The 24492-nt window shown below is 41.7% G+C and overlaps 1 protein-coding gene across 1 annotated transcript; it reads right to left on the reverse strand.

Moving 5' to 3' along the window:
• Positions 1 to 1089: 1089 nt before the first annotated feature.
• On the reverse strand, positions 1090 to 22531 carry CCNJL (cyclin J like; the record flags this gene model as incomplete). Its single annotated transcript, XM_080353332.1, has 5 exons — positions 1090 to 1537; positions 2508 to 2667; positions 3482 to 3781; positions 11639 to 11849; positions 22454 to 22531. 5 exons carry the CDS (start codon positions 22529 to 22531, stop codon positions 1090 to 1092), a joined length of 1197 nt encoding a protein of 398 aa, XP_080209458.1.
• Between the last annotated feature and the right edge of the window lie 1961 nt (positions 22532 to 24492).

The raw sequence follows: 24492 nt of genomic DNA on the forward strand, positions 1-24492 counted from the left end.
GCAAAGAAGCAATGGGACTTTCAATTTACTAGCTAAAGTTTTCCAAGAGAGTGCCAAGATGGTATTTAAAAACCAAAGTCAGTGTAGTCTGGCACTGCAATCAGAATTGTAATTTCACAGTAAAGTTAACTAGTTCCCTGTCCTTGCCCCCATTAACACCAGTTCCTCTGTCCTGAACCCAGACTACTGCCACAAGTCATAGAGCCTGAAAGATAAAATAACTGAAGGCAGTGAACCTTTCAAGAGTTTATCCAAGAGGATTTCTTCAAGTAACATTAAATCCCTGATAAAAGATCATGAACACTTTTACTAACAACAATCTCCAGTTTCAAAATCAGCAGCATTTTAAAGATATAAGTGATGATTTAAGGTTTTGCTTTTATTTCTAAAATACTTGAAGGCAGAGTGATGTTCTGTTCAGCAGCACCATGTTCAGATTCCAACAGAACATCCATTAAAAATTATTTTATAGTCTTCTGGCCTGTTTTTCTTTTTATTCTAAAGTCTTACTCCTGAAGTATCACTCCTGCTTAAAGAAACAGAAAGTGTTCTACACATAGATTTCTACATAAACGAAGTTCACATTTAACTGTTAGCAATTTCAGTATATTCTAGAAGCTTCCAGCAGTATAAGCTGCCACTGTTCAAGTGACACATCACTGGGAGAGAAGGAGTGCACCCCGTGGTTTCCAACAGCATCCTCTAGCTACACGGCTACTTGGCCAGAAATTCAACAAACGCTCCAGCCTGAAGTAACTCTTAAGACCAGCCCTCAGCCAGCTCTGGTGAGTCACTGAGGAGCAGAAGGAAGCAATCTCCACAGGGTTTTATGCAGATACCTCTCAAAGTGACACTGAAGGAGGTATATCAATGAATTTCTATTTCTCTCATTAACAGCCAAAGGTACAACCCTTGGCAGAAAGGCACCGTGGTTCCAGTGATCGGCAGATCCAGATCAACGTCCTCTGAATGAGCAAGTCAAAAAGATTCTGTTCCTTCACAGTTTTCATTGTGATACACACATCTTGTATCACACACAGGCTCTCTTCTTCAGCTTCTGTTCATGTCACCTTTTTCTCCCGTCAATATTTATCCATCAAAACACCGAGCTGCACACGGGTGAAGGTCACTGAGGTAAGTACTGCTGTAAGCCATGGAAACGCAGTGCCTGGGCTCTGTTTCCAAGGCCACCTGCACAGCAATGGGCGTTTGGAGGGGCAGGGGCTGGGCAGGCGGCCCCAGCCTGGCCTGAAGAGCAGCGCAGGAGTGGAAGGAGCTGTCAACGCACCCGGCGAGCAGACTGCTGGCCCTGTGCGCCTCTAAGGAGTCACGATAAGCCGAGCACAAATCTTGCACTGGCAACTGGAACTGGGAAAGAGGAGTGGGATGCTGGGCTAAAGGGTGGTAACTAGATTGCTGGAAGAGAACTTGGGTAGTGGCTTGATGGCTCAGATTTTCCACTGCTTCCTGTTCTTGATGTTGAATTGTCACGTGCTTTTTTATATTACTGGCTTCTTTGATGTCATTCTCATAACATCTGAAACAAATTATACGTAAGTTTATTAATAAGAGAGAAGTTCTCAGAGCTTGCATATATCCTGAAGTTTTCACTAGCCAGGCTACATCATCAGCTTTTAGGCCCTAGCTGTATACGATAATCCTTAGTTGCTTTTACAATCAATTTCTAATTATCCGGCTGCAACCTCCTCACACGAACAACAGGTTTATGGATCATTTTGTATCACAAGTATGTTTTTACTGATGGGCTAGTTATCCTGGAACCTTAAGTCCACAACACAAAGACCTTTTAAAGTAGTCTGTAAGTGTTTGCAGAGTATTACAGTGCATAGCTATAAGGGAACAAGGAAAATTCCTTCTAGATATAGGAAGAAACACTTTCACACTGTTGATTTTCATAGACAGTCAAAACTTGACTAGACAACACCCTAAGCAGTCTGATTTAACTTCAGTTGCCCCTGCTTTAAGTAGGAATTCAGAAGTTACCTCCAGAGTCCACCATCACTCCCAACCAAAATCATTCTATTAAACTATTTTTAATTTTCCGTTTGGACTGTATGTGCTCACATACCAAACCAGTATTGATGCATTGCAGTCATGTCCTTTACTGGAGAAAAAACTAAATAGTTCTGCAATGTCTCCCTACTGTATTTTTGATGTTAGAGAAGTATTGGTGTCTCTCTGCAGCAAGTACATTGCAGGTACAACGAGAAGACAAAGAGGAAAAAAGCTTCGGTCCAATCACATAGACAAACAGACAAAAGACCATCATGAACCCTAAATTGTGCACTCTGTTCCACATGGCAAATATAATTAAAATATAGCATTTAGAAAAGTGATGCGACTCTTCCCTTTTATTACTCTCCCCAAACTGAAGATGAGAAAACCAAGGTAATACTGTACTCCTAGTTATAGCTAAACAGCTTAAAAAATAAAGTATTAACATCTTCCTAAGAGCACAAGCAGGTTACACTTTCTTCTGATCTTACATGAGCATCATCTCAATGCATTGGACAAGATGTTCCCAGGAATAACATGTTAGCAATTCAAGCTGTGTTGTCCAGGCAGGAGAAATCTGCATGCAGATACGGGAGGCACACACACAAGCTGCAGCAATCAAAGATGGACGGAAATGGAGGAAAGTGTGATCTACAAAAGAAAAACCAAACCCAAAACCAAATGAATATACTCTTTACTAGTCTCCGCAGTGAGCCTATTATGTGTATACATGGCAAAACAGAACAAAATTAAATCGACTTCGTTCTGCACATCTCAGCATATTAACTCACCACTAGAAAAAGTGTCTCAAAAACTGGGTGAAGTTTTCCTGAAGTTTTCTCTGCACTACTTGTTCGTAACTACTAGCAAGGACTCAGTAATTTCTTTTGTTTCAGAAAAAGCCACAAAATAGACTATGCAGGAATTTGTAGACTGGTCTCAACTGAACCAAAGTGAAATACTGACACACACATTTACAGTAGCGCTGGAGCCAGCTCATGAGGATGCTGCAGTTCGCTGCCTCTCACGTGGGCACACACTGGGAATGATTCCGCAAACCAAATCACCAAAAGTCCCATGATTCTAACTATGTCATGTCTCGCAGCATGACCTTCTAAAAAATATAAACTAAAAAGGTTCATACATTGAACTGCGTAATACCATGTGTACAGCTGACAGCAGTTCATACTCAGCGGCAGATCAAACATCAGACCCATTTCTGACAGCCTCTCCAATTAGTGTTCTAAGCTAAAAAATCTCATCTAGAGATTTCTGAAAAGAGAGAAGCTTATGCACAAGGGAAGGACATCGGATCATTTGCCATCTGAAATAACTGCAAAGAGAAACCATTATGCACAGATAATTCTGTGCAATCCATATTATGACAAGCTTTAAAGCCCTCAACTCTTCCAGATTTTTGCCTTTTGCCAAATGGAAGATCAGCCTAGCATAAAGCTCCTCTTACCTTGCACTGAGAAATCAAGGAAATAATATGCGTATTTCTCCAGAAAAGCTTTGATTTTGGTCAGCGAGGTGACTGGCCAGCCATTGTGGAGGTCATTCTCGCCAACGGCCGCATGGAGGTAGTAGTCGATGTAGTGCGCTGCTGTTGGCAGACACAGGTTCCAGTTGAAGTTTTCCAAAAGCAGCATTTCCATTCTAAGCAAATCTTTCTTGTTCAATACCACATTCACATTGCACATGTATGCCACGTTATTTAAGTGCTCCAACTTTGGAACTTTATCTTCTTTTTCTTCAAATTTACCTGCCAGAAGAGAAGGTTTTCAGGTAAGACTTATCGTTATGATTGTCTAAGAGCCAGCAAGAAACACTGCTCGAAACAGAAAGTCTAATGATAAAAGCTGCTTTTTAAAAAAGGATGGGAAAGCTTAGTGACACAAGTGGGAATGAAGCCAACAGCCTGGTCAACATGTCCCTATATCCTTATTATGGTTGTATTTATTCTTAATTGTTTGTATAGTATTGATGCCAAAACCGAGATGATAAACTCATTAGGATTACAGATAGTTTTTCTGACAACAACTGGAAGCAGTTTGCTGAAGGACATTCAGTCAAGTGTGAAGAAAGCAAGCAGTATGGGGAAAATACGGCAAAGGAAGATCTAATATTGAGGAAAAATAGCTCCTTTGGGTATGAAAGCTAAATGCACATGCTACAAACACGCAGACATTAAAAACCCTCAGGCAACACCACCTTTGCCCTTGCTGCTTCAGAATGTCGCTTTGTTCCTTCCTGTCTTGGAGGGCCTCATTAGCTGAGGTCACGGAAAGGCAAGGAGAAGTACCCTGCCACCAAGTGATTAGCATAAATAATTCCTGTGGAGTTAGGAGAGAGCATACATTTTCAGACTTGACATAGCTGAGCAAAGCTGCACCTTTTTCTAAATGCATTTACCAGCCTACTGAAACAGCAGTAGTCTCCAGAATGATTTAATTTTCACCAGTAGCTACAAAGTGCTTGTCATTTTGTACTGTTCACCCTTCTTGTATAAAAAGCATCCAATATCCGATGCAATTCCCAGGATTAGATCTATCAATAATAAAGCAACAGTGTTACTTCGCTGCAAACTTAAAGCAATTAAGTCTTCTTAAATTCACACTGTTGGTTTACCAAGCGGAAAATGACCGATGTACCAGCTAATCCTTGCTCAAGAGTTAGCAACAATCACCAGTGATAAGTTTCCAGCGCAGTCTAAAGAACATCCGTGCTGCAAAATCCAAACTCATAGCTACTGAAAAGTACTTTGTGGTTATCTTTTCCTCTTTGTTCTTGAGGACATATATGCCACAATTGATTCTCGATTCAGTTGTCCTCCCATTGCCTCTACAAGAGTCCTTTACCAACACAGACCGATTGACAAGATAAGTCACATCTCATATGGCATCAGAGTATTCTCATCGAATCTAAAAATAATTAAAACAAGTATTGCACTAGAAAATTATTTTAAGGAAGATCGTGCTATCCATTTCGGATAGCAATACCATCCAAAGTGTCTCCAGTGTATTAAAAACCTGACCACTTTCTGTACTATTAGTAGTTTAAGTGTCTTTTTAACACATTTAAAAATGGATTTTCCATCTTTGAGCCTGCTCAGGTATCACAGATATGAAATGCAGTAGAAGTATAATATAGCAGCCACCCCACCAGAACAGAGCCTAACAATAACAATGAAAAACAAAATTCAACCATCATATGAAGGAGAACAGGAAAGGATTGTGGGCACGCTGTTGGTGAAAAAGTCCTTAAAATCAGGAGTCTGTATATGCATTCAGGAATCTCTTTGTCACCTGACTTTAGAAGTGTTTAAGAAAAATGACATTTGATAAAAGTTAACCCTTTGTTTTTTCCCCACAAGATGATATCACAGCCTGACACAAATGTAAGGAGCGTGCTAGCAGATGTAGGAGAAGCCACTGCATGCCCAGGAAACTAAAGACGAGATCTGTCCTTCCGGCTTCTGTAAGTTCTAGTTCCTTCTTTCTTCCCACTTAAGCTTGGAAATCTCAATAAGTCAGACTACAGTCAAGAGAGCAGACTGTCAGCACAGTAGTGTTGAGGAGGTATCATGCTGACATAGGGAAAAGCTATTTGACTTGGTCAAGATTATTTTCTTTGAAAGTCGAAAATAACTGACAACAGCTAAATTTAGTTATTTAGACTATTAGTTGTTTATTATTTCCCCCTTTCTGCTTTTCAACACACTAGTTCCTAGCTTTAATTAATTAATAGCAGTGGCCACTGCAGCAGATTGGAGAGACCAAGTATAAATGTAACTGGGTAAGTTGAAGAAAGGCTCCAAAACTGAGCTGAGAATGGGGGGAGAGAAATCAACTTGCTTCAAATAAACTGAATACAAGCTACTTTCCAAAGCAATACACAAGTGATATTCTCTTTCTCAACTCCACCTTGACCTAAACACTGCTTCAAAGTTTGGCAAGCACTTCCCACCTATTTTTAAATTGAAATCTGGAAAAGACAGCAAAAGTTTGTTCATTCCATCAGACCAAAGAGATCAGAGACAAGATAGGAAAGAACAACTTGAAGATGTTTTTAAAATGCAGTGTGTCCTTTTCCATTTCCCTAATTTCAAGAAAATGGAATATAGTACTCCTATTTTTGTTTTGTTTGTTAAAGGCTCAGACAAGGCAGTTGTACGTCTACTACTGACTAAACAACACTGGTTTAATCAACATCAGGATTTGGGAAGACAAAAAAGCTGGTTCAGCTACATTATCACCTGGAGTCCATAGTTTGATGTTAAAGATAATTGTGGACGCGTCATTTGCATGCTTTTGAAATGCCACTGTGGACACCTCAAATCATAAGGTTGCTGTTGTATTCCAAGCTCTGCTTACTGATAAAACCATTTATTTGTCACTATTGCCCTCAAAAATAGTTCTGTTTTGAGGCAACAGAATCATAAGCCTCTAAAGGAATGTCTAATTTAAGAAATATCTGGATGCTGCAAATTTTCATACAAGGAGGCCTACTGAGGTCAGTAGGTTGAAGAAGATGAACGTGCAATGTAGGTTTACATTTGTGACCAACAGTTTTTGTAAAATCTAAAGAGATGGGGGCAGCATGGGACATTTTAGAGTGTGTAGCATTACTGTAGTTAATGATGCAAAGAGTTTCCAAGTTACCTGAGATCATGTTCTGTATCATTCCTAATTCTACAATTAGATGCTCCCACAGAAAAAAAAATAACAAAAGTGCTTTTTATGTTACACATTCACACTTTTGTTTTAATGAACAAAAAACAGAGTAAGTCCTGTTGCCAAGGGGAACAGAGTACATTTCATTAGTACATCTGCCACACTATCAAAACAGGCTCTCAGAGGAGCATCACTGCTATCCAATGTATCCCGAACAACTCGTTCAGCCACCATAGGAGGCACTAGTTCACCTCACTGTGCCCCATGCAGCTCAGCCCGGTTACTGGCACTTGGGCAGATCTTCCTGGGCTGTTGCATGAGTAACAAAACAAAGCAGGACACGCAGGCAATTTGTTTTACTACACTTTCAGAGTCCTTGAGAAGACCAAGGAACAAAAAGGACTTAAAACTTAAAGTCATTAAAGTGTAAGTACTTTTTGTCCCATAAACAATCAAAATAAATCCAAAAGAAGGATAAACCAGTCAAGCCCATCCAGCCCAGCAATAAACAAACTATGGCTGCTTGCAGAACTGAAGGACTACTTCTCTTTATTCCTACATTGTTCCAGGAGGTGGTACAACAAACTTTCGAGACTCTTTCATGCTACCCCCCAGATATAAACACAGCTTCTAACTGTCCTCTAAGCAAGGCAAGAAAAAAAGGCTATTTTAGAGATAGCCTGCTTAATTCCTTTTTCTGCAGTGTCTTGCATAGTGAGCACTCGGATTTTTCGTCTATACAATATCTAGCACATATCCAAACCACTTGGCTCAAGGCACCTGCGTCTTCAATGCCTTATTACTATAGCAAAGTTTAGTAACTAAAGAAAATATTCTGTACATATTATAGCAGCAGGGAAATTAAAAAATTAAGACGAAAGACTAAATTTTGCACTAATCTATATCCTGGACTGACACCCGCTGTTATGTTTTACTGAAAATAAGTAGCTCAGCTGTCTTTGTCAGAACAGTTACCTGCTCATGAAAGTGGGACAATAAACAGAGAAGGGATCACAGAGTACAGTCCAACAGAAAAACTGCCTGATGTCTGACAACAGCTCCACAGAGTCAACGGGGAATCAGGTGATAAAGGATTATCCATGCCCTAAACTCAGCCCATTTAGTACAGACATCTTGTCTTGCTCTAATTTCTTTTATTGCCCTGAGTTAACTCAGCAGCTGAGAAGCCACTGGCAGATTAAGGAGCTGGGCAAAATAAAGCCAGGAGAACCACAAGAAGTACTTGAATACTCTGAAGCAATACAGCACTGGGTGTGCTGAACAGCGAGTGAGCTTTGCTTAAAACAATTCTCAACTTTAAAAACTCTTATCACATCTCCATAGCAGCAGAACCCTCGTGAGGACGAGGGGCCATAAGAACTGGAATTGCTGGTATTGTTCAGTGCCACTAAACAGCTGAGAGAGATGTTGCTTTTAACAGGTACTGAAGCACCTGGTACTCAAGAGGTCTGGCTCTTCTGGGACGAAAGGAGTGACTCTGAAGACCCAACCAGGATTTTACAGCAACAAGCAAATGCTGCACTGCTTTAACTGGACTGATACACTATAATGGTACAGTCCCTGTGTACTGAAATTACAAACCCCACAGAAGAAACAGTTGCAGCGGTTTCAGATGCACTGTCTCCCCAGTTTACTGCTCCCGTGCTGGACCATCTGATGGGTTGTGTCGGTGCATCTCACCTGCTTTGGGTGAGCTGGATTGCACAGCTTTCAGCAGGCAATTTGAGCCAAGTAGCACTAAAGCACAAGGGGTATCCTTACACAACCCCTTTTTCTAACAGAGCACTTAGGGCTAGAACATCTTAAAATATCACAATAATTGTCTGTACTAAATTGCCCAATGCAGGTGCAGTTTGGAAGGTTACAACCTGCTGCTGCCCAGCAGCGCTCCCTGTAAGGAGCTGCCTTCTCAGCTGCCAGCTGGGGTGAACTGGAGCTTCTTCAATCCCCTTCAGGCAAAATGTTGAGCTTCTCTATTGGCCTCTTCCACTCACCAAAAAGCCTCACACTCAGACTAACTAATGGGAATAAGTACTCTAACTACACCTCATCTTGTGGTCTGCACAGTACCCTTAACCTCTTGCTGTTTTCTGAGGAAGCAATCAGGAAGAAAACCCAGTTTCTCTAAATGTATTTGTAAAAACTACTGAAAGACAGCCTGCATTAAGCATTCATCTTGCAATAATGTAAACACAACTATTTGACAAAGCTTTCTGTGCTCACTGTAGTAAGGGTATATCATTTTTTAGAAGTACAAGTGTCTTGCAGCATAGCCTGAAGAGCTATTTCCTCACTTTTGCTGCAGTCCTCAGCTGAAAAACTATGCAACATCCTACAGTAAGGCTTTGCAGGAGCTTCTGAGTACTGCCTTTGCAGTAACAGGCAAGGGACTAGTTTTATTCTTCCTTGCTACAGCAACAACTTTCAAGGTGACTTTCAGGTCGATATTTCTGACTTACTCAGAATCTTTTACTACAAAACAAAACATAGTAGAGGTTTTCTACTTTTCATATAATTTTGAGAGCAGCAAAATAAACACAAGAACTCCCACTTACTGTAAAAGGGTCTTTTCCTGACTTGACTTGCATCACATTGAACTACACATACCAAACGAGAATATCCTTATTGCACATTAAGATGGCTCAGACAGTAAACAACTAAGTCTCCAAGCTGAGCCCTAGCATTTTAAGCCTTATCTATACAAGTTAATTAGGCGTTAATTTTGTGCAAGGCTGCTTTGGTTTAACTTTCAATGCTTTGTTTCTACAAAGCCGCCTTTGAGCTGATAGACTTTTTTCCCCTTCCTGTAAAATTTCAGACCAGAATGTATATATGCTATGCATTACTCTAATCTTAACTTTAGGAAGCTTCTCATTAGCTCACTAGACTTAAGCAATTTTCTGTTTCAACAGGCAGCAGTTGCAAAACATTTCTCTGTAGTGTTACCATCGGGTAGTTTGTGAACTTCCTTTTGCTTCATGGTTGCACTGAGGTGGCCTAAGCTGCATTTTGCTTTAGTCACTTCCTTAAGGAAGATCTTGAAAGCTTTTTTGCTTCTTTTTAAATCCTAGAAGCTAGAGAAGTCAGCAATCCAGCTCACCCAGTCTCATATAGGGAACCTCTCCCCAAGATCTTACAGCATACCAACTCTGCCAATTCATTCAAAGTTCAAGGGTACTGTTTTAATCCAATCTGCATAGCACTGGAAATGTAAACTATAGCTATGAAGTCTTCCTGTAAATCCAAATGTATAGTTATTAGAAGAACTGTTGAAGCATCACTTTTATGCTAGGGAAAAACAGAGAAGTATGCTTGTGTCAGATTTATCTAAAGAAAATCCTATTGTCTTTTCTGAAGGTGACATTCATCCATTCACTTGGGAAAATAAAAATAATTTAAAAAAAATTAAACACAACCAAACACCACACAAATGCAAAAAACTAGCAATGCTGCAAGGCATCTTGTAGTTATGAGGTTACCCCCCAAAAAAAAACCATCTGAAAGCTGAAGGAGCGCACCTCTGAGCGGGCATCAGCCTCCAGGCTACCTCAGCTTGGTATTTCATTCCGTTTTATGTGTTTGAAATTAAGGGTATGGTTTCCTAATTTACAAACCGGCCCTAGCCCCTCTCCCCTCCATTGCACCAGCCTGAGGCTTGTCTGACCCCTCAGAAAAATACCTCTCTGATAAATATAACACTTCCTCGGCTGGTCTGATGGAGCTCCCCAAAGGTTCAGGTCAGCAGAACTGCAGTGCCTGAGTCACCCGGGCTGCTGAAAGGCTGCACCTGCACCAACCGTTTATATTCTTCTTTGTTCTCATTTTAATATTGGCCATTTTTGCAACATGAACCAGTAACTGCTCCACATAATTCACCACCTTCTCTGGAGTCGGGTAGACAGCAATGCTTAAATACACTTAGCATATGGTGGGTTTTATTATTTTACCATCATTATCTCTGCAGATTAAGCTCTTCAGAACACAACCAGCAAGGAAAGCAGTAGCAATCCCATGTCCTGAGGGATAAACGTATGGCATCACTTTCTTTCCTCAATAGCGTCTGGCTCTCCATAGTGTTTTTTACCTTAACCAATAGGACTACTTGCCCTTTTCAGCCATTAATGCTAAAGCTTGCGTAACTTCTGTTGTCCACAGTAGTGTATTGCTCTGCATGGCTCCTATTTGGCAGGTTAATTTCTCTGTAACCTAGACACAGTTCAGAAATCTGGAAGGGCTGACTGCAATTCCTTGAGGCACCAGTCGTGCTTTCTTCCACTTGCACAGCCCTGGCTGCAGAGAAGATTTCAAGAAAGCACTAATGACAAATGTCAACGTCATTTGATGCCAACACCAAAACTTTAGTATTCCAAAGCAAAGCTATTTGATAGGAGCCTAGAACAAGCAATACGCATTCCAGCATCATCAACACATCCACTAAGTGCCTCAAGAAGCAGATTTTCCTTTGGCCTCTGTATAAGAAACCTCTACAAGGAACTGATTATGCTCAGTGATCACAACAGAGGCACAGATCGTCCAAGGACAGATCTCCACGAGAGGCTGCGTGTAATTCCCTACTATTCCCAGATGTCATTCCTTGCTGTCACCTTGGAACTAACCTCTCCCAGTCTTGCCACTTTCTTCCCACCCCATCATGCCCGATCTCCACTGGCCCCTTGCACTGGTCCAGCTCCAGCTGCCAAAACCTCCTCCGCACATTGACACCAGTGTATAGATGTGTAGTGCAAGCTATGCAGGTGAGCAGAGCTTATTAACAGACTGCTTTATGCCTTGACTTGGACTTCATTGGGCCTTACCTCAGGTAGGTGGAAGCTGTTAGCACAGAGAAAACAGCACGTAATATATAAGGAAAAAGAATGATCTGCTCAGAAAAAAATAAAAGCCTTAGTAGACAGCAGCCAACTTACTTGCTAGAAGGAGACAGGCAAATGAAGTGACATGCAGTTGCTTGACAGTGATATCATAGCGATCCATAAAGAGGTCCAATAAATAGATAGCGAGATGCCGGGCCGTAGGGCAGAGGTTGAAACGGTTGCTGAGGACAGTCAAGAGATCAATCAAGTATCGGCGCATCCCGATCTGTGGTGAATGAGCCTTATACATGGGCAACTTCAGCTCCTAAGGAGGGGAGGAAAGAGATGTACTGAAACAAATACCATTTCAGAGTCTGGAATCCCAAACTAACACCCACCACCTGCTACGGCAAACGCTTACCAGCCACAGCACTACGATTGACACCAAAATCAGGGCTGGATCACTGCATATTTTGACAGCCTGTTAAATTCTAATACTTTGTTCATCCCCACACTTTCCTCACAAGCATTAAAAATCACTGTCAAACACTATAAATAACAATTTAGTCCAGGAACAACTTGCTGTTGCTTTCTGCAGAGCACCAAACTTCTTGGCCACAAAACTTGTCCCTGAAGAACTCCTTTTAATTTCATTCACCCAAACTGGACTGTTAACCAAGGTTTTAACAGAGTTTCATAGGCAAGAAGGGCAAGATACATTTCTCTGATACTGCCCCTTCCCCAGTTGTTCAAGTTTCTACATCCTGTGCCAAAAAAAATGCGTTGGTCTTTAGAATAAAGAACAGCTATCCAACATTAAAAAGAAACCAAAGTACACATTAGCAAGAAAAATCATTGGAGAATGATTACACTTTTTTAATGATTGCAAATTCCAGTACCTTCTGTAGTAACTTATTTCAGCATTATAAAAGCTAACTACTGACTGTATTTCACATTGATAGAGAATTTTTTATTTTAAAGGCAGAATTATATAAGTTTTGGGTCTACCTATGCTAGATCTTCACCTGCAAGGGTTTTACACACAATGGTGTAGTCACTATGCAAGGAATAGTTTAAGAGAAGGAGTGAAGTTCCTTGAGAATACCCACCAGTTAATGCCACTTAAAAGTTGACACCATATCATTTTAGACATGGTTGTATACTAGTGCAGTTACCACGGCCAGACTCAAATCAAAATGAGCTGAATACATTTGATTATTTTAAAAAAATAATAATAATTTAAAAAATCCGCAAGGTGTATCTCTCAGTAACTCAGATTCTGCTTATGTGTCCTTTTTTTTTACATGTATTTGAAAATAAATTAGTAATACAGTGCTGCAAGACAGACAAGTTTTCTATCAGAGCAGAGAGCAGTACATAGAGCAATTAATTCTACCAAATAAGTCAGGACTTTAAAAAGTGTTCAGAGGAACTATTACTATTGCACTGGCTACCCCGTTTACAGAAGCAAGAGGCACCAACCCTGCCTGCTGGCGCGGTAGCTGCCCACGCTCCTTTCATCCCCTGCAAGGAGGAGAAAAGAAGCTGCACAATCAGGCTCGGAGGGAGACACAGAACTGGAAACCAGGGAGGCTCCAGAAGGAGAAGCAGCTCACAAAGACGGCAAGCCGGGCGCTGTTATGGATGATTGCTTCCCAGGCCCTTTTAAAGAGAGTCAGTAAAAAACCCCACATTCCAAGCTGAACAGACACACGCTGTGGACAGGCAAACAGCCCTTTGAAACCTGGGACAGCCTTCACTGGGGGATTATAAAGAAATCGCTCACCAGTAACAATTTATAAAGCAGGGAGACAATGGAACATGTTCCCCCCCATTGTTTTATAACTAGAAAACCCCCATAAATTTGATTTTTCTATTGCCTTATGTACAGAGATTTCAATCCATCAGTACAACTGACATACACAGGTTCAGAGCAGGAGTTCCTAGTATACCAGTAATACGAATGTTCTGGCAGGAATGGTTTCAAGCTCAGTGCTTACATCAGTTAAAATAACTGCATTTTTTTTAATATGTCTAAACAAAGCCCAAGCTATCTGAGAACAGGTAGCAATTCTACCTCTGAAATATTTTGTTCCTCTAGGTAACTTGTAGGAGCTTCAAGTTTTATTTTTTGATATGTCCTACCTGTTTCAGCAGCTGTGTCTCCCAGCAAAATTATACTCTCTATGTACACTGAGGTCAACATATACATTGAATAAGAAATTTGCTTTTTAGACCATAACAAATACAAGAAATAAAGAGTAACTGCAGTTATACATGTAGTAAAAAAATCTGACATGTCTAAATGTTACAGTTCAGTGAGTGAGCATTAGAGGCTCAGAATGACAGCAGAGATCCAGAGACTTGCATCTGAGCCTCAGAGGCCAGAACTAACCCCATTCAGCCCACTGCACTAGAAAATTCCAAGACCAAAGCACTGAATTTAATTCTGCTACTCCCTGTAAGACATCTGCTTTTCAAATTAGCTTTTTTTGTTATTGTTTTTTGAAAATTGGTTACTAGCGAAGGGTACGGCAGACATTCTCATTTTGTGCACCAAAAACACCCCTCGTGGGCTTCCGTATAATGAGACAATGTTCAGCTTCAGGATTAATGTTCGGAAGAACAGAGCCCTGTGCTATGGTTTCTTACATGATCAAGTTCCCAGGTATGAACTGATCCACAGTAATTACCTGTGTATGAGCAAGAGCCTTCCCCTGCTCCACACAGCACGAAGCAACTAATAAGTAGCTCTGTAGGATGCTGTTACACTGACAGATCAGTCTGATGTGATGGGATTTTCTTTTAAAGGAAAGGAGTGGTACCGAGTTTAGCAATGCAAGAGCTGAATAGCAGGCTTACAGTTCTCAACACAGCTGTGGGCATTCACCCTTTGCCATCACCCCCCCACAGGGTTCTTTAGCATAAGTTCATCAAGAAAAACAAATTATTATTCCTTTGAATTAAAAAAACCCCAAAGCATTGCTGCTTTTGGAATACTGATGCAGGATCAGCAAGTACAACTGTATGTAAGAAAAAAAATGAACTTCTGGAGATCAATAATAAAATAAACCATTTCCACTGCTTAATATTTCCCTCTATCTTCAGTAAAGCAACACAGAAGGAACTGGGAGTCTTGCTGTCTGCTGGAATGGCCCTTTCATATGCTGCTTATCTTTGACCTGTTCATTTGTATCTATTTCAACAACTTTGCTTTGGGCTACTGAGCAATTGCCACATTGAAATGCTAAAAGCAGCAGCACAGAAGAGGCTCACAGGTGTCTGGGAAATTACTTCACAAGATATGCTCAACAAATTGATCAACGTCTCTCCACAAAAAGCCTCCAGAAAGGCAGAGCACAGCATTTAAAGGATACACCACTTCATCGCAAAACCTCAAAAGGCTCTGAGTCCATCTTAAGGGCAATGACAATTTTTAAGCCTCCACCTCCTACCAGCCTCAAGACCTGACCTTCTAAAAGAAGAGAATCGTGTAAACATTTCTAAGTGGTGTTAAAGAAGACAAACCTTCCTCAGCAATCACATCTGAAAGACAGCCAGGCTGCAGACATCAGCCTGTCATTGACCACAGACACAGAGTCACCGGTGACCCCAGCACTTCAGCTGCCACCTGAGCTCAGGAAACAAGATTTCATCTGTGGTTCAGGTGTGCTTGTAATGGGGCAAGCAAATGCACTTCGGAATTCAGACCTAAAGGAGATACTAGGCAAACAAACCTTAAACTAAAGAAAGCTTTTGAGCAACCACATGAAGGTCAGGCTTTCACTGGCCATTAGAACTAAATCAGCCAAACAGTGATTGAAGCAGAGAGGAAGAAAACAGGGTCACTTCTTCCTTCAGCTCCCTTGAAGCAGCAGCTGGTGGAGGCCAGTCCGCCCAGCATTTATCTGCAGAGTACTGCATCAGATGCTTTGGTGTTCAACACAGCAAGAAATTCCACACGCACATTCTTTCTATCCAATTTCTTCTCAGTAAAACTGTTCTCTCACTGATGTAAAGCCAATTATGAGCTGACAAGCAGTCAGGAGAAAAAAAGCAGTAGAAAAGTTACCAAGCGATGTGACATTATGGTAAAAATTCACACTAATAATGATTGGTTCTCAGAACAAAAGTGGAATTCATCAAGGTATTTTGAACAACTCACAGGCTTTTTGACAAGGAAAATGAAATGCTGTAGCAAATACACCTCAGGTTCTGAAATTCAGGGAGATGTTTACTGAATGTGGTTTTCCACCACGTCAGAACACTTGAACACCAGTCAGGATCTGTTCTGTCCCACAAGTCGAACCTGCAGCAGCTCCTGTGTTTCTTAGTGCCCTTCATCTCTCAGCACCATCCGTCTCAGTTGCTGCACATGGGCATCTCCTCCGGGGAGAGCCAGGTCAATCACCGAAACCAGAGCTTCTCAGCAACAGTAAAGCCCATTCATCTAGAAACAGCTGTTACAATACTTGCCTACAAAGATACAGGCTCTATTTACCACTATGAACTTCGTACTTCTTCCATTATCATCCTCCTTTAATCTTACTACCTACTTCTGTTTCTGGATGTGTGAACAGAATCCAGCACATGACCCCTGTTAGCACAGCTCACAGTTCTCTACCACTGATCCTAACCCAAAATCTGAAGGCAGGCTTCCAGCTGGTGAACAAAATTACCCAGTTAAGGTTGAAACTTGAGTTATATACAAGATCTCCATCCCTCTTAATCCAGTGTTAAAATATATAAAGCCAAGAGACCACTTGAGTGGTGTCTATAGAAATCATTCAGATTTAAAATAAAGTAAGAAAAAAAAAAAAAAAGAAGGAAAAAGGCAATTAAGTATTTAAGTCAGAAAATTTGTAAAAACAATACTTAGTTGCCTTTTCTTCTTATCATTTTTATTTAGCTCTCTCTATGTTGCATGTTCGGGAAAAACAACATGTACGTGACCTCCACCAGTTTCTTAAGAATTCCTGTTGTAAGAATAACAGATACTGCAAACTTGTTGCCATTAGAACAGGAAAAAGAAATGCCTGTAGATGAAAAATAGAGGGAAGGCTTATCTAGCAGGATTTTCACAGCCGTTCTTTGAAAGAGACAAACTCCTTCCTGTTTTGTGTTCTAACCAGTCTCCCAGCTGTGGAAGAAAGGTGCCAAATCCATCTCCTAGATATAATCATGGCACCACACACAAGAAACCACTAAAAGCTAACTTCTATTTAGGCAGGCTACAAGATGATATAGAAAGAAAAATTTTGACTATACTATTTTTATAGGATCTTGAAAGTTTAGAGCACCCTGCATACTTCTTTGTAGGAGACTAGGTAGCATGGTACCAGTTTAATTGTGCTATTAATGTCACGCTGTTCTCTCTCCCACACAGAGATCCTCCTGCCCCTGCACAAACCGCAGAAATATGCAATCCAGAAACAAAAATGACTTGTACAAAACTTGCTGGTAAGTGTTTCTATGCTTGGAGAGCTGACTGCAGTTTAATTAATTGGTCAGAAAGGTTAAGTGTGTTTGTGAACAGTCAGATAGTACAGTACAGCTGATGCATTTGGCTTGTACTAATCTTAGTTCAAGTTGGCCATGCAAACTCAAAGGGGAGAGCAAAGATCTATGACAGGGCAGTGCCCTTAGGGTATGATCAGCAGGATTTGTCCTTGCAGAGCAGAAACACATGCCAAAATCTCTGAATCAGTCATACTCGCTTCATCTGTGCAAGCACAAGCCACACAGGCTTACAGAGACCAACCACTGTAACTGTGAGAAGATACAGCAATAAGGGGCAGTCCACAATTCACTGCTTCATCTGTTACTCCTCTTTTCAGCCCTGCTGTAACCATACCGCTCAGTCCTGAAAGTTACAGCGTTGCCCATTATTTAAGTATCCTTCAGTTCTTTTAGACAATCCGGTTCTTTTCTTTTTTTCAAAAAGGACGTCAGACAGCTCCTCTCATTATTTCTAGTGAAAATTTAAGATCCAGATACTTTCTAATAAGGAGGGGTACATGGGTAATATATCCTTTATTTTTCCCCCTCATTCAACAGTGACCAATCAGGCAGACAAAGCAACAGCTTAACCACACTAGTTACACTGCTGGGATCAGTGCTGCCAGCAGCCACCCTTCCTGATTTATGATACATTCCACTGAAACGTGAACGAAACGCCATAAATTAAGATTTTTCTCCCATAACTACTGTTCCTGCACACTCAAAAAGAACAGCAAATTCACGTGCCTCTCCCACAGAGGACCAGAACCTCCAGTTCCAACCTACTCAATGACTTTGGCTTACGCTGAGTTGTTTCACTTATTCTTTCAAAGAACAGTAGCACCTCCAATAGCTTCCCCCCTTTACCGAGACTAAAGGCCACCTCAGACTACATTCTGTACTCTTCGTGCATTTCCCCTACCACTCACCTCTGTCTTTCAAAATGCCTACAGATAAGCACAGGCTCCATTCTATGAGATCTGAGCTTAGTGTAGAGACTTAAATTAAGGTTCAGGCTTACTACTGAGATGTCACACAAAAAACCTGTGGCAGACCAAGACAGTATTTCAACCGTATGTAAAAGCTTTTTGTCCTTGAATCTACTCTGCCCTTCAGCATCCTCAAAACAGTCCCAGGCATTCGAAATTTGTGGGAAAGCTGAACTAGTACTGTGCTTGAAAATCCACTACTTCACACATGCCACTGTGGTATTTTATGAAGCATTTCATTACGTTCTTCTTACTTCAAAGTATTCAGAAGTTCAGCAGCTAATCTGAGAAAGGAGTGTGATAATTGAAATTCCAACTTTAAGGAAGAGAGATCATGAATAACCATGTACTTTAGGAGGACACCTGTTCCTTTCAGCTCCAGGCACGCACTGCCATCTATAACATAAGAAAATTACAGCTAGCAACCAGTAACACTATTGTTGCTGATATTCCAAAGCTAGAGGGTTTGCTGTTGTTTGTTTTTCTTAAGTGAACAGATTATGCTTTTGTTGCTGTGCTTCCGGTCTTGATAAGAAAACAAAATTAATACACCTCAATGTCTGCTACATCTACTTTACTTTACAGCCGATTCAAACAGGAAACATGCATCAGAATGAAAGGCTGATGTCCTATCCTTCTATTAAATGAAACAGGAAAGAGCCTAAAACCTTTTGCAGTTCTGCAAGTATCTTGGACCTCTGAAGTTCTCAAACAGATTTCGTTTTAAAAACAAAAATCAGAAGCACCAGCTACGCAGTGCCCTAACACCTTCCCTCTGTTCAGGGCATGTGTAACTGTCTGAACCTCAGGCTGTGCCAGCCCAGTCTGCACATATCAAACAAACCATTTAATTAATTAAGCAAAGGGTGGCCCCTTTTTAAAATAACAAGAGTGGACTTACAGGCTAAAAGATAAAATGGTATTTTTTACATCAAGACCTTCATGCTACCAACAGGTCAAGTAAACCAGGTGCAGGGGGAAGAGGAAGAGGTTGCATATTTACTGAACAAAATTAATACCACGACATGCACTACTTCTAACAGGATGGTTCAAAACTGCAGGAAATACATTTAGGGTGGCAGTATTTAAACACCAGTGAAGAAAAAAGGCCTTCACAACAAACCCTGTACAGATTACACTCTTGCTTCAGGGACTGCAGCCCAAGCTGACACCACAGAGGAAAGCAAGGGAAATGTTGCATGTCAAAATAGAATTAAACACATCATGGTGGTCAACACCATTTCCTCATTAAGATCTTTAAGCGAGGAGGAGGTGCAAGACAGGTGTGGAGGAGTTTTCACCTAGAGGAAAACACTCAGACATTTTTACCACTTTAGCAGTGAAGGACTCTTTACTTTCAGCAGAGAGAATCAGCTCTTCACCTGCCTGAAAGTAACTGCAGACAGTAATCTGGACTGCCTTTTAAAAGAGCAAGTTACAATTATTAACCTTTTAAATTCACAAACAACAAGTCTTGTAAAATTTGGCTCTGCTCTGAGAAGCTATGTAAGAGATAAAAAGGGAAATGCAGGCAGATCTATCTAGTAACGCTCATTAATTGCAGGAAATGAACATATCCTGGAAGGAAACAGCCCAACACAAGCACAAAAATGGGGGAGGAACAGCAAACAGACGTAACCTTTCTGGGACACTTGGGCTGCTTCCTAAAGCAAAGTGTTTCCTTGGCTTTAAAAAACAATCAAACAAAACCCCTCAACACTAACTTATTACTCAGCTTTCCACACCTGTGGAGCACCCAGGGTTACTGGAGAGAACAAGTTGTGCACATGTTGCAGTGGTTCCACTTCCACTGGGAGATGTCTCTGATTTCTGACATGAAAGCCAGCTGCCTGGCACAACCAGTGCCATTCCGTTAGCAGTAGCATGGGGCTATTGTAGCACTATGTGTTGAAGCACTGCAAAAGTATCAGCACATACATGCAACACCTTTCTTGTCTTGGTGTGCGTTAGCCTCTCCTAGTACAAACACACACACAGAGTATCCTGTGATTTTTATTTTCCTTCTTGGCTCAGTTTTGCAACAGGTTTAATGTTCTGGCCTAATCCAGGGCAATACTTCAATTTCTCATTTAAAGTGTAAGGATGCGTGTAGCACTTTTGGAATTAAAACATTTTGCTCCACTAAGTCAGCACACTCAATAACTAGCACAATACAGTCCCGCTAAGCTGAACACTACATCCCAATACTCACCGCACAGATATTTTACTAGTCAAGACAATTCAGAGACTATTAATTTCCTCTGCATTGAGCAAGAGCCTTTGGAAAGTCACAAAGCCTCACAGCATCTTTCAGGCCTCTCTGAATTAGAAGCCAGGTAACCACACACATTCAGCATCTGCTGTCATGCAGAACATATCCACCAGATAGAGCACACAACATCTGTCACAAAGGACACCGACTTTCAATGAGATTAAGAACAACTCCACAGTCCAGTTGGGGGAATGGGAGGGTTGGCATAACATTTTTTGCAATTGTTAACACAAAAGCTGGGTTGTTATAGCAGGCATACATCTCCTATATTTGTGTGTCTAAATTATTTCTTGAAAAGTGTTTCTAATGATCTTTTAGTTGTTTTAGGAAAAGAGTTATGTTGTTTAAAAGGGATATTTGATTCCTAACCTTAAACCCAGATTTTGTTCTTAAAGAAATCGGATAGCCTGCAACAAGCATTTCAACCTCCTTGACAAGCATCTTTAAGTAACTTTCTTGTCAGATTCACATACTAAAACTAAGACCTATGTATTCTCACTCAAGATCTTAAACCAGAGAGGTGATTTGAGCTTGAGGGCACCATCACCTGAATTTTCTGGTTTCCAGCACTAACGAGCTAATACACCAATAACACACAAACACGCTAATACTCTAGTGGGCATGCCACTACTGAAGCTTGTTTTGTTCCAAGCCACTGCCACAGGCATCCCTAAAATTGGTCTATACCCACAAAACTGACTTAAGTACCTCAAAACTACTTATCTTCCCAAACTTTGCTGAAGGATCCTTTTGAGGAGTTCCATCACGTTCTACAGTAAGTTCTGACACTTTAGACATCAAATAAGCAAATCTTGACAATATAGTTGAGAGTTGTTTCTGCAGACCATTACTTGAGAAAAAAAAAATCACAAAAAGTGAACAAAAAAGTTTTAGGGGCTGTGATTATTTTTGCTTGATATACTTGTGCCCCAGATTCTCATATAGTACTTCCTTAAAAAAAAAAAAGTCACCCTTACCAGTTGGGCAGAATTAGGATTAAAAATGTTCAAGCAGAAAGAGTTGTAGACCTTCCTCAAAGCAGAAAAAGCAGAGCAGCCCAGAGACCCTTCTCTCTCTTCGCAGGTTCTTTAAATTCAAATAATTCTTGTTATTTCAGTTGGCCTATGTTAGTTTCCATATACAAAGATGTTTTAGCAATCCAGAGTAGTCTGATGCATCGCATCCAGAAAAGAGGCTGAAGAAATAATTGATTAAAACGTACTAGATACAGGAAACAAAAAAATCTCAACGCTTCCTCCCCACACACACCTTTTAATGCCTTGTCAATAGGATTCTGTGTTATTCCCGCTGCTGCAGGGCCAGGAAGACCTGCCTGGGCTGGAGGACATGAGAACAATCACAGAGACCTGCTAACAATTAACTCACCTGACATCATTTATTGCTAAATGCCTGTAAAGAAGACAAAGGGAACAGAACGTCCAGAGCCCTAACTTTACTAACCACAACTTCAGTAACTCAGAGGTGTGTCAAGTACAGGGAGACAATATTTGCTGAGGGCTCGCTCTCACCTTACCCGACTGACTGCACTTACAGCTGCTTTAAAGTTGGGAGCCTGCCTAAGGAAACGCGAAAAATAAACAGCCTCAGTTCTACCTGCTCTCCCTATAAGAACACCGGCTCATCAAACAGCAACCGGACTATTTTGCTTATTGCAAGACATTTGACCGGTTTTCTAATCCCTTTGTAAACGACGCATGAACTTCCAGAAAAGCCATTGCAAGCCATGTTTGTGCATCTTTCAGCTCCTTAATAATCTGCCAGGGAACAGGATCCCACCTTTTACTCGAATTTTAGCAGTTATCTGTCGGAAAAGAAGCAACGCTATTTCTGACTTTTTGCAGGTCAACATCCGCATCATCTTAGCATTTAATGCAATAAATCATCAACGCTACGGCTAAATTAAAGCTACTGAAAAGTTGCAGGCAGATATTTTTTTAGGTATCAGCTTTCAAGGGTTTGGTTTTGGACAAGTCTCGATCAAAAAGCAGAGTACAGGGAAGAGCCCTCTGCAAACCGGCTCCTTTGGGACGCGCTGAAGGCGAGCTTCCCAACAGCAAGGCTCGGCTCGGGCGCTTTCCCAGCCGGTGCCGGGCTTTTCTGCGGGGGAGAGCGAGGAAGAGGAGAGAAAGGAACGAAGTGGGACCCAACCTTCGTCCTCAAGGTCTGATGGATGTCTGCTGCCAGCTCCCCTTTCCACCACTGCTCCTCCATCCTTTTTCTTCCCATCCAAAGGTCTGCAAGAGACGGGGCCGCTCTGCTGGGAGGGAGAACAAACCGGACAGGTCGCCCGAAGCCCCGCGGCTCTTTCCGCCGGCCCTCCCCGCGGCACCGGCCCTGCTATTGCTGCTCATCACCCCGACCGGATGGGTTCGTTTATTACCTTTGGGGCGCTGCAGAACGCCCCTTCCGCGGGTCGCCCCCGCCGCAGGCGGTGCTTCCAGGCCGGGCTCCGGGAGCCACCGCTCGGTGCCCGCGGAAGCGCTGCCCAACCGCGCAACCTCCGCGGGCCCCGGCGGGAGGAGGAGGGGGCGGGAAGGGCGGATGCTGCTGCTGCCCCCTCCGGCGGTGCGGCCCCGTGGTTAATTGGCGCTAATAAGGAGTCGGCTGCCCCAGGCTGGGCAGGTCCTGCCCCTCCGCGCTCCCCGCAGCCCCCGAGGTGGGCTGGGGGAGCCCCGGGCAGGGGGCTGAGGGTAAAACAGCAACACTCTGACGTGAATGGCATGGGTCGAGTTGTCTTCCTAGCTGGACTGGAAAGGGCAGTGCGAGCAAAATTGCTGGAGAAAATGAAATATAAAGCTTCACCCAGTAACAAAGGTTCTGAATGCTCAATAAATACCCTCAGTATTAAGAGAAGAAATTGACTTTTTCCTTGGTTTATGATTCCCAATATAAGATGCCTTATCATAAGCTGCCAGAAACCTGTAGATAGGAGTGCTTGCTAATGTCTGAGCATGAGGTTGGGCAGGAGCACAGCTCCCTTTCAGGCCACATGTCAAGGTTTCCCCTCTCACAGTGCCAGGAAGGGACTCTGCCCTGTGCAGACACTGAGCTGGGACTTACCAGGGGATGCACGTCCCCCATTCTCCAGCCATAGCCTACACCTTGTGTCTTGGAACAGGCCCCATCCTTGTCCCTCAGCAGTGCTCAGCACCAGCAATAGCGGGACCCAATACACCACCCAACACCCAAACACCAAATTTGTGGTTTGCCATTGCTGGCTAAAGCTTCAGGACTGGGTGTCAGTCACTGCCTTGCCCTGGAAGCCCAGGGACCCCCACCTCACTTTCACCCTCACCAAGGTTTATACCCAAACAGCCCAAGAAACCATCAGACACCATACAGTTTTATTCCCAGGCCATGTTTATAATCCAGTGGATATTTCAGTAAACTGAACTGTAATCTTTCACCAAGTCTTTCTTAGCACTCCAACAATTCCAGGACCCCCCAAAAACCACAGACAGGCAAACAATCACAGTACAACATGTTTTATACTTAGATCTCACTGTTGATTCAATAAGGATGAAGAATTTCCATAAGAAAGTTTACCAGGCCTAGCAATGGCTTTTCCACTTGAATATCTAAATGTCATTTTCAGAGCTGGGTGAGGTTTAAAGAAAAAAATTTTTAAAATTGCCAATCATTCTGCACTCAAATTTGCAAAAGAACCTCACAAAACAGTTGTTCCTCAGTTAGTTTCCTAAAGGAAAAATAAAAATCTGCCTGCTTCTGTCAAAATAAATATTTGCATTGATTTTAATGTTCCTGGGAAAATATTTTTGTGATGAAAGAAAGTTGTTGACCAAATCTTCTGGGGAAGACATAGCCCAGCTGTTTATAGTCTGTTTGCTGGCTTGTCCCCTGCTGTAAAAGAGGCAGTGAAGTGGGCTATTAAGCCTACAGATAAAAGCTGCCACCAAGTGTCCATCAGAAATAATGTTCCTCTCTTTTCTTTTAAGTGCGTCCCGGTATCCCCTAAACAAAGTGCGTACGTGGGTGCCTTAAGTTAAGGCAAAGAAAAAGCTATCTTGTCCGCTTAAAACTGAGTATGCGATTAACTATTTTGTCGAATAACAGCTGGAGCATTTATTTGGAAGTAGTCTGTTCGTGGTTCATAAAATAATATACTAATTTTCTGTAACAGTTTGTATATACATGTAATATGTGAACATAATTCTCATTTTTTAAAG

The sequence above is a fragment of the Nesoenas mayeri genome (assembly GCF_963082525.1).
Source record: "Nesoenas mayeri genome assembly, chromosome: 14".
Lineage (NCBI taxonomy): Eukaryota > Metazoa > Chordata > Aves > Columbiformes > Columbidae > Nesoenas > Nesoenas mayeri.